Genomic DNA, 11,817 nt, shown 5'->3' with positions numbered 1-11,817 from the left:
GAGACCGGAATCTAGTCATGATCTCGACTTAGACATCCGAAATGGATCTAAGCCGGATCGACTCCTAATGTCCCCTTCCCGGGAACGCGTCCTCACAGTCACTTCCCTCCAGTGACTTACCTCACTTACCTGCCAGACGTCCGGTCAGCCCGTCGACCCGTCTGGACTTCTTGCCAAGCGTCCGGTCAGCCCGTCGACCCGCTTGGACTTCTCGCCAGCTATCCGGTCAGCCCGTCGACCTAGCTGGACTTCTCGCCAAGCATCCGGTCAGCCCGTCGACCCGCTTGGACTTCTCGCCAGCTATCCGGTCAGCCCGTCGACCTAGCTGGACTTCTCCTGCACGCTCGATCAAAGTGTCAGACAACAACAAAACTAACTTAACCTATTTGTCATTCATCAAAACCTGGGTTAAATCGTTAGTGCTAACCGCACCAACACAATCAACTCTACCTTTAATATTTTGGTTTTGTGCTTCTTAAGTCTAGCACATTTTATTTTTATATTTGATGAACATGTGTCTTCAGTCTTTGATGGGGCAAGAACTTCCATATCTATATCATGAACAATTTATTTGCCTTTCTCTTCACACTCAAATATTCATTTTCTCTGAGTTCTCTTTCTTTTGGGCCTAGTCCAAATTTTGTTGGTAGTCTTGGCGGATTAGGTTCTATGCCCTCTTTATCTGTGGTAAGAGATGCTCGTGGCTCTTCTGAGACCTTGCTTTGTAGCACTTTTTGGAGCTCTTTGATTTTAATTTTGGCATCAGATATGATTTTATCTTTTACAATTAAAATTCTATTGTCCACCTCAACATTGTTACTGTCAACAATTTTGGCACTCCTATACCGTAACTCAAGAAGTTAACTTATTTGAAGATCTTTTATCTTTAAGTTGGCAATCTATCTTAGCAATTAAAATATCCTTCGTTGTTAAGGGACTATCCTTTCCATTTATGACTCTTGCCATGCCCCTATTAACATCCTTTAAACTTTTTAACAGCTCTATATAATTGTTGCTTTAAAATTTTAATTTGTTCTCCCTTTTCCTTACACTCACTGTAGTCTACCATCTCTAGCCATTACATAATCCTTCTTTGGTTTGATGTGAAGATCTTTGACTAACCAAATCATGGGCTTGAGTTGGAGGAGCCCAGTATGGTACCAAATCTAACTCTGACTCTATCAGAATTAAATCTACAATAATTTAACTATAGTCACACGGTCTATCAACTTTTTTACTGTGTCAACATGATAGTTAGGTCAACTCCACCAAATGATTTTAGGAAATTATGAAGGATGGTCTAAATTAATGATATTGATGTGTCACACACTCATACCTACAATGTGATTATAAAATTAAATAATAATCATAACAAATATTGTGAGATAAATATAATCTAACTTATAGCCAAAATATTTGAAAATCCCTTGAGCAAAGGAGCCTTAGACTTTGAATCAGTAACAAGTGGTTTTGGTCTCAATGTAAGCTCCAAACCAATGACTTCCAATTGAGGAGCCGTGAAATTGTATATCACATTGCACCGTTAAACCTAGCTAAGTTGTTAAAATCATCTACTCAATTAATTAGGGATAACAAAGGTATTCTAAGAAAGTTGCTACTACCATAAAATAAAACAGTTGTAAAAAAATATATGATATATAGCTGATAGTACAACTTGTTATTTGATCTTGACTTCTTTATGAGTTTCTTCAAATGCTTGGTAGAATAATTAGACTCTTGGAAAAACTCCATGTACAATGGGCTGGAGGCCTAATTTAAATCGAGATGAACTATCTCTCTATTGTCAAGTAGGCCTAGAATTAGTGAAACATCTACCTTTGTAAATTTCAATTTTCCCATGAAAGATGAAGTTGTGTTCCTCTTGATCCCAATTATTAAATATATTCTAGACCTGAGATCTTACAAAAGAACTAATAGGGAGGTCAAGGATCCACGAAAAGGGCGTGCCTTGAATTATCTATTCTTGTTCTATGGTCGATTGAACAGAAGAAATAAATTTTCTGATATGACAAAGGGTACTTTTCCAGTTCATTCTTTTAGTTCGTCCTCTATTGACATAACATAGATAATGAGCATCATCTCCACTTGACGATGATTCTTTTATAGCCATTCTGAACTTAGCAACCATAAATCAACAATCACACAAATAGAAAAAACTCTTAGATTCTGTAAAAAAAAAATTATGTGCTCTAATTCAAACATGCCCTAAACACTAACAAAAACTAGATGAAACCATTCTAGAAATAAATATTAAATAAGAAACGAAGCTACGTACAAAACTAATCGTTGGATGACGAGGATGTTAGAGGCACACCTCCAATGGAGAAAAAAAGGTTGTAACGACCACCCTTCTTACTACTACTACTTTCTAAGGATGACCGTTACTTAACTACTAATTCTACTTAACCGGTATGATTAAAAATCACATGGAAACCCTACTGAAAAATTTCGACAGAGTCCCCCCTGTACCGGTGACCTTAAACTGACATACATAACATAATATACACAGCCACAAGCGGCTGGAACACATATCAAACACACAAAAGGAATGACATCACCACGCAGTTTAATGAAATCAAATCATGCAAGTAATGAATAGCGGAAACAAAATAAAAACATACAATTAACTAACAGCGGAAGACTAAATGACTCATCTAATACATTCTTAATAAATGACAATCTTAATAAATTCTTAAACTAAGTCCCAAGGCTTCCATAGTCCTGGCATCACACATCCTTCGAACACCTCCTTGTCGTCTTCCTTTCTATATCTTTTCCTTTCTTGCATCTGCAGTAAGAGGAAGTGTAGTATATAAGCAAATTTTGCTTAGTAAGCGCTATCTAACTCACAAAATCACGAATGTACATGTATACGAAAAGAACTAAAAACTATATGCTCTAAAAAGAAATAAAGCATAAACATAACTGCTCATGTCAAACTAATAGCAAAGAAATGCTAAGAAATCTACTCATGTAATTCTAATCGCTAATCATGCTACTCATCTAATAGGTAAACATGAAAACTACTCATCTACTAGATAAACATAGTAGAATAAAGAACTAAACTTATTGATTTTCAGAACTATATGAAACTTTATTTCATTTGTTCTAACTTAATCTTTAATACTTTATGTTTATGTAAAACTCGTTTTACTTGTTCAAAAACTTATACTTATAATACTTCAAAATAATAATCAACTTCTTCTTGGGCCTGTGTGTACTATCTATGCGTGTCCCTCATAGGTTGGGGTAGCGAGCCACCAATCCTAAAAGAGCGGACTCCTGTAACGACCCGACCCAATTGAACACTGGATTTGTTTAACGACAACCTCGGAAGTCGGGTACTAGCCTCTTCTTAAAAGTAAAGTACTTATAATCTTAATTACTTCTTCTTTAAATGCCTCGACATTTTAATAGGCACCTTGTGTGCCAAAAATCCCTCAAGTCTTGACTTTGAGATCTACTTAAGGCCTCGGCCTTTTCTTTTCTTTTCTTTATCTTTTTTACTCTTATCTTTTGGTACTTTAGTAGGAAACCACAACTAAAGCCGAAATAAATCTGTCCATGCTAAATGAGGTAGTAATGAAACAACAAGATCTACTAACTAGAATTTAAACTTGCTGAAATTGAAGCGTAACACAAAACTAGACTTGCTGAACTTAACATAAACTGTTCATGCTCGTAATTTGAGTTCACATGCTTCAATTAAGGAATTAACAAGGAGAAACCAACCTTAAAACTAATCATGTGCATAGAATTAACAAGGAAAAACTAAGCTACAATGACAAATTCTGCATACATAACCAATACAAAAGAAACCAGAAACTGATTGCTTTAAAGGAATGCCACTCATGCACATTTAATTACATAAGGAACTAGAACTCTAAATCTACTCATGCTCAAACCTATAGCAACGAAATAGAAAATGAAATCTAATCATGCATATTCAATAGCAAACGGGAAAGTCCAAACAGCATGCTAGAATAAACCAAAAAAAATTTGCAATGCTAATCTACAATGCTAACCATTCAAAATCTGCTATGCTAGACAATCAAAAATCTGCAATGCAAGCTCTAAAGCTAGGATAGGTTTAATGGGCTGTTCTTGTTCAACTTAATGTCCAAAGTGGAGCATGGGAACAAAGAAGTAGACAACAAATCCAAAACCGAACAAAGCATTAGAACATGTTATAAGAAGGAATTAAAACACAATCCTACATGCTTAATCTAATTACTTCCTTCCTTTGAAACTCACGGCAGCAAACCCTTATCCATCAGAATCCACAGAAATGCAGAAATCCTTAGGCATGTTACAACCGAAATGCAAAAGAAATTCGTTCACAGCAGAATCCTTTATCAAAGACTTACACGGCAACTAAGCAAAAAGGAACCCAAATAGCAACTACATGGCACAAAAACAACTTCACGGCAGCAAACATGAATTCCCAATCTTCACAGAAAATTCAAAAACAAGAAGGAATACGAATCCGGAGCTATCCTACTGCAGGTGAGTAGCAACTTACCGGCGATTCTTGGACTTACAACCGAAGGAGAGGAAGGTCTAGGGTTTCAAAGCTTGAAAACTTGCGGCTTCTTCTTGTGCCCGCGCTGACCTTGCCGAGAGAAGTTCGGCTTGGTGAAGGATCCGTGGAGGAGAGAGCTCGCCGGCGCCGGAGACCAAACCTGGTTTCTTCTTCGTTTCCGCCGCGAGAGAGGAGAAGAGTCGCCGCTCGCGTCGGGAGAGGAAGGGTGAGGAAAGAATTTAGGTTTCGTAATTAATCCCTAAGTTCTTCCTTTTAATAGTCTAAGGTTTCTGTTAACTAGTACTACTTAAATATATTTCGATATAAATTTAGTTAAGAAAAGTTCGGCTGGTCTGTTGGTGGGCTGCGTTCTGCTTAAAGCCCAACTCGTGGTTCGAATCCCAGCTGCAACCATTTTATTTCCTATTATTTTACTGTTCCTAACTACTACTTAAATATATATCGCTCCATATATGATTAACAAAACACCTGTAGACCAGATGGTTGAGCTGAGTTCGTTAAGACTTGGGTTCGGGTCCGTGATCTTGGGTTCAAAACCCGGCTTCAACTGTATATATATATTTTTTTTACTTCTTCCTCTTGGTAAAAATACCAAACGAACTCCAAAAATTTAGGGTGTTACAAAGGCTGCCTTTGAGAAGATGACAACGATATGAAGTAAGAGAGTGTGAGCTTGTGCTATGATTCAAACGTTAGCCTGATATCCGCCCATATCAGACCCAATGTTGGACAATTAATTCTTTTACTTTTACTTTATTTATTTTCTATTTAATCTATTTAATTTATTCTATATATTACTCTTTTATACTATAAAATTTATTTTATATTTTATAGATATATTTTATTTCATTATATGCTTTTTTAAATAATATACTCTATATTTTTCTATTTTATTTTTCTTTATTTTATTTTTAATCTTAATATATATATTTGTATTTTTTTTATTTTAATTATTTACTAAATAAAAATTTTATTTATATTTTCTAAATAAAAATTTCTTCTATATATTTTTTTAATCTTAATATATATGTGTTTTTAATTTTTATTTCTATATATTGTTTTTTTATTATTTTAAATTTTGATATTTTTATTTACATTTTAAATTTAATTTAATTTGTATTATATATTAATTTAATATAATCTTCATTATATGATTTTATTTATAATCTATAAATTATATTTATTTTTCTTTCTATATTTTTATTCATATTATATAAATTTTTTATTTTTAAAATTTGTATTTTAAAATTTTTAAACTTGAACACAATCACTACCAAGTTTTTAGTTTTTAGTTTTTAGTTTATAGAAAAGAGATATGGTATGAAGTTTTAGATATCGGGATCAAAATCTTAGTGATCAATGAACAAAGCGGTTAAAGACGAATCATATAAGGCCCACGTTGGGTCTGATATGATCCCATATCAGACCCACATTCATGTTGAAATTTATCGTAATGTTGGAACACCTCTGAAGAGTTTTAAATAAGTAATGGATAACACCATTGGAGTCCTAGCAACACCAGAAACTCACAAGACTTGAAATGGGTGCAATCAGACCTGTCTAAGTCCATTTATGAGTTTCGATTGATGGACCTAGGGTTTTTAGTTTCCTATAAATTCACAATTAATAGGAAGGATTGAGCGAAGAGAACATAGATATAATGTCAAAATTTAGTTTTAACTACTAACCATGAAGTTTTTATGGCGTGCCAGTTGACACAGAACAATGCAACTTATGGATTTCAATGAACAACATACACTGTCAAATTTTATTTTACAAAAATAATAAGAACCATTTTGTTTAAGTCATAACTTAATTTAAGTTCAAAGCAACTTTATAAGACTTTTTGAAATTTCCAAGCGTATTGTGTAAATTTGAGTCTAATTGTTGGACCTGATCTATTTGAATTTCTGAAAAAAATCACAATCGCTATCAAGTTTTTAGTTTACAGAAATGAGATGTGGTGTCAAGTTTTAGATATCGGGATAAAAATTTTAGTTGTGATCAATGAATAAAACAACCAAGATCAGATCATATAAGACCCAACGTGGGTATGATATGATCCCATAACAGACCCATATTCATATTAAAATTTATCATAATGTTGGAGCACCTTTGGAGAGCTTTAAATGAGTAATGAATAATACCGTTGGAGTCCTTGTAATACCAGAAACTCACAAAATTATAAATGGGTACAAATTGACCTGTCTAAGTCTATTAGTGAGTTATGATCGAAACTCATTGATAAACCTAGGCTATTACATGCATAAGAGGAAAGAGAAGAGAGACAAAAATGATAGAGAAAATAAAAATAAAATCAGTTGAATTTGTTAAAAGGATAGAATAAGAAAAAAACTATAAAAAGATGTGCCATTTGATAAATAATAAAATAACATGAACCTTTTAATAAATTTAAAAATCTAAATATGTCTTATGATAAATTATCATAGATCTTTTGATAAATTCCATATTCTATATACACCATTTAGTAAATTATCAAATATTTTTGATGGATCATTTATATAAAAAAAATAAGTTAAAAAAAAATGCTAAGTTGAAAGTACTAGGACAATTAAACTCCCTATTTTAAATAAAATGCGATGAAATAGGTATAAGTTCAAAACCAAGAGCAAAAGCGGCCTCCATTTGAATAATTTCACTTGGATTAAAGAGCCTGCGGGGGAGTTTCCCATTACTGACAAAAAGCTGTCTCCCTCTAAAGAATGTGACATTTGCTTCACGTGGTCTGTTCCTTGTTCACGACTTTGTCTCTCTCTCTCACTCTCGCACTGGATGCTTTCCTTTCCACTGTCTAGTAACTCTTGTGATCTCCACTCTTCTTTATCGGTATAAGGACCGCGGAAGAAAGAATAACTAGATCTTTTCTCAGATCAATGTGCGCTTCCCATTCTTCGTCTCTCATTGCTGCTGTTTGGGATTTGAAGCGTGCCTTTCCCATTTGTTTTTAACAGGTAAGGTTGTGATCGTTGCGCGCTCGGGAAGATTCTACTTTCGATTTTCTGTTGATTTCATTTGTGCGATTTTTTCGCCTTGTCGTAGATCGCTCCTGTAGAAAAGCTTACATTTTGGCTTCTCCAACTGGTGAACGAACGATCTTGGTGCCGCTGGTAGAAGGATCTACATTGCTTTTCTCCATCTGTTCTTGACCTGCTATGGGGTTCATCTCGAGAAACATTATCCCAGCATGTGGCAACATGTGCGTTTGTTGCCCAGCGTTGAACCCTAGCTCTCAGCGCCCTGTGAAACGGTACAAGAAATTGCTAGCTGAAGTCTTCCCCAAAAATCTCGTAAGCGTTCATTTGGAAAGTTTGCTATTCTCATGATCTCATTGGGTTGTTTCGGTGTAATAGACTGAGATTCGTTTCAATTCTGTTGTTGCATCTGCTTTCATTTCTCTATGCGTTTGTTGGGTGATTCTTGAAATGTTAAATATTACGAGTCCATTTACAAATTTGAAAACCTAATTTCGTTTGCTATTTCAGTTCATGCTGCATAGATAACATACAACCCATTCAGGTGTCTACCTTTTTATATAATAGTTATTTTCATAAGATGGATGACAATCACAACCAAGAAATAGCTATTTACACTTGGAAGGGCTTTCATATACAACAACAATCAAGCTTTATCCCACTAGGTGAGATTAGTTATATGGATCATTTTATGTTACTGGGCACTATCCCCTACTATATCATCATCTATACTCGAGGTTCTAAAACTTGCTAGGCACTGGTCGGACGCCAGACCAGCGCCTAGGTTGCCTAGGCGGGGACTAGGAGACGCTAGGCGATTCCACGGTATCAACATAAATTACATAATAAATCACATACTCCAATACAATAACATCAAATTTAAAATAAGTTCAAAATTACACAACCAAATATCACATATTTATTCTACTTCTCCGTAATTTTCAACAACTTGTTCTTCATCGGACACAAATTCAATATCATCATTGTGATCCTCCTCTTCTTTTTTGGATGCAAAATCATCCTCGTGAAGTTCTCTCACTCTAGAGCTTCTTCGGGGTTATAGATTTTTCATCTGCTCCACTTGCTTCATCAACCATTTGCCATGTCAGTCCGAAACCTAGTTCAACTTTATCATCTTCTCCACCATTCACAATCCAACGTTGTGCATTTGAAACATCTTTTGCAAGAAGCACATCGACATTCCTTTTTTTTTTTTTTCTCTTTTTTGTTTGTTCAGCAATCTAACATTAAATTAGACAAATACTAGATTGTTTAACATGTTGATATCCAACATATTTCTCTTCTTTGTATGAATCTTGAAAAGAAAAGAAAAAGCAAATATTATAGTCATTAACATGAAATTAATACTTTACTTAATTAAAGATTTAAAGTTTAAAGCTTACTCCTTCGAATGTACTTCAATTTCTTTCACATTCAGATGAACTTGTAGTTAATGAAAGTATCCTCAATGCTACTTTTAGCAAGTTGGGTGTGTGAGCACCATATGTACTTTCACAATACACATGGATCAAATGTATCGTCATTTTTTCACATACTTTTGCTGCCAATATTTTTCCAAATAACCCAAGTCTTGTCTCTGTATTTTGCAAATTCATTGTTAATAATTGTATCATCTAACTCATTGGCATGCAAAATTTTCATGCATTCAAAAATCTCCGTCACGACCTCCAAAGAGTAATAGAACTATCTTTATAGTAAAAATAGGGATTCAACAAAAATGCAGTGGTGTGCAATGATGTATCAAGTCTATTATTCATTTTTGACTCAATAATCACTATGATAGGCTGATAATTTGATTCCACATTGTTTAAGTCCACGTTGATATCTTCTTTAGCTTGAAGAAGCACCCCATATAAAAACCCCACGGATGACGTTCTATCTCTATCTACCAATCGAAGAACTCTTATCAAACAAGCAAATATTTTTAAACAAAGTGTCACACCATTCTAAAAACTCATGCTCATCACAGTAGTAGAGTAAGTCAATTTTCCTTTGTTTTTGACCATTTATATTTCTCCCATGTATCACTTATAAACATGACCCTTAAACTAGATTTTTTTTTTTAATTAAACTTTGCAATGTGAGGAAATTTGATGCAAACTTGGTAACTCCTCGCCGAACCATGTCTCTCTTTTTTGTGAAACTTCTAATCAATGACAAAGTCTTATGATGAGCATAAATGAAAATGGTAAAAAGACTTGGCTTGCTTAATAACCTTTTTATATCGTGGAAGCTTGCCAATATTTTCAAGCATGAGATTAACCATGTAAGTTGCGCCTGAACTCCAAAAGATCCTAGGTCGTTTTTCTCTGCCATATTGTTGGTGGCATTATCTGTTACAATCTAAACAATATTTTGAGCTGCTACTTGTTCAACACACTTGTCAATATACTCAAAAATAAGTTTAGCTATATGTGTCTCGTCTGAAGACTCCTTAGACTCTAAAAATGTAGTACCCTGCTTGCAATTAACACACAAATTTAAGATACTACTTCTTTGTCTATCACTCCATGCATCTGTCATAATTGAGCATCCATTCTTTGCCCCTTCTTCTTCATGTTTCTTCAACAGTTGCTTTGTTCTTTCAACTTCGGCTTTTAACAGTGGCTCCCTAAGTTGTTATTGAGTTGGAGGCTTGAATCCTGGTCCAAATTGACCCACTGCCTCCATTAGTTGCTTGAAGCTATTATTATCAACAACAATGAATGAGATTCCATTTTCATAAACCCATCTCCCAACATATTGTCGAACTTGTTGAGTTCTCTCTTTGAAAAGAACTTTATTTATATTTTTTTAGCGAAACACTTTACCCCCATTAGAACCTATATTTTCTCGAGCAATTACCGATGTATATCTATCCATGGGGTCAAGTGGAATATGTTTTTTAATTACATCTATCCCTTCAATTTCAGGGCCTTCTTCGTCTAGAGAAATAGTCACCTCTGCTTAATAACTTTGTTCTTCTATTATTTTGTTCTTCTTTCTGTTCCTCCCTTCTAAAATAGTTCTTTTGTACTTTTTTTATCCTCTTGAGATGCTTTTCGACAACCAGATACATTTTCAGATATATTTCCTATGTGCTCCTTGATCTATACACTCTTCCGATATTGTTTTTTCACACAACTTGCATTTAATTTTGTCGAGGTTCTTAGGATCAATCAACATCCCATACTCCTATCCATTGTCATTTGACTTTCTTCTAAGAATTTCAGATTCGGGTTGAGTGATGAATGCTATCGAAGATGGATTGCTTGCCATTGTAATTGTGATAATCTAAAAAGTAATTTAAGAATAAATTTTGGATATAAATCAGTAAAAAACATTAATATAAATCAGTAAAAAAATATTATTAGAATATAAATGTGATTCATATAAATTAATAAAATTTATTAGATATTTTTTTAAATTTAAAGTATAAAATTCTGAATATAAATATGATTTATATGGATTAAATTAATTAATAACATTTATTAGAATTTTTAAATTTTAAATATAATATTACTAGAATATAAAAAATTAATAAAATTTATAAAAAGATTTATTTTTAAATATATTTTTTATATAGTTTGTTGGGATAATTTAATTAGGATGTATTAAAATCTATTAAAATTATTCTATTTAAGTAAGGAGTTGTTTAATTAAATAAATGATAAATAAATTAAAAAAAAAATCGCGAGCACTGATGCTCGTGGGATGCGTCCAGTGGCAGTGGACCTGTTCGAGAAGGTGTTCGCCGCCGCCGGATGTGTCCCACGAGTGTTCAACCTTCTTGGATAGGTCCGCCGTCGTTGGACGCGTCTTGCAACGCTAGAAGCATCGTGGGAGGAAAACAAAAATTATTGGATAAACTGAAAAAGTTACCGATCATTGACCAGAGTCTTCCGGAAGAGGCGAGAGGCGGAGGAGGCGAGAGGCAGTTGAACCGGCATAAATCGGATAGGATTTAAGGCTTTAATTAAAAAAAAAAAACCCGAAATTTCCGTGACGCCTAGCGCCGCATGTTACCTAGGCTGGCCGCCCAGCGTCGCCTAGGCTGGCCTCCCAACGCCGCCTAGGCTGGCCGTCGAGGCTAGCCGCCCAACACATTTTCGGTGTAGTTGCTGGCCATCGAGCCCCTAGGCGGTCGCCTAGGGCGCGATTTAGAACACTGTCTATACTTAAATAAATTTTATTTTGTTTTATTATTGCTAACTACTTCTCTTTTGATATAGCTCTTCTTCATTTGATATGCACATTTGT

At 34.4% G+C, this 11,817-nt stretch overlaps 1 protein-coding gene across 1 annotated transcript in view; it reads left to right on the top strand.

The window, feature by feature from the left end:
• Positions 1 to 7,305: 7,305 nt before the first annotated feature.
• Positions 7,306 to 11,817, top strand: part of LOC121967778 (protein SEMI-ROLLED LEAF 2) — a 99,883-nt gene continuing 95,371 nt past the window's right edge. The window contains exons 1-2 of the mRNA XM_042518220.1: positions 7,306 to 7,536; positions 7,625 to 7,872. Coding sequence (XP_042374154.1) covers positions 7,738 to 7,872 — 135 coding nt within the window. The 5' untranslated portion in view covers positions 7,306 to 7,536; positions 7,625 to 7,737. The remainder of the gene's footprint in view (positions 7,537 to 7,624; positions 7,873 to 11,817) is intronic.

This window comes from Zingiber officinale, chromosome 1B (assembly GCF_018446385.1).
Source record: "Zingiber officinale cultivar Zhangliang chromosome 1B, Zo_v1.1, whole genome shotgun sequence".
Classification (NCBI taxonomy): domain Eukaryota; kingdom Viridiplantae; phylum Streptophyta; class Magnoliopsida; order Zingiberales; family Zingiberaceae; genus Zingiber; species Zingiber officinale.
This window is presented reverse-complemented; position numbering and strand designations above follow the sequence as displayed.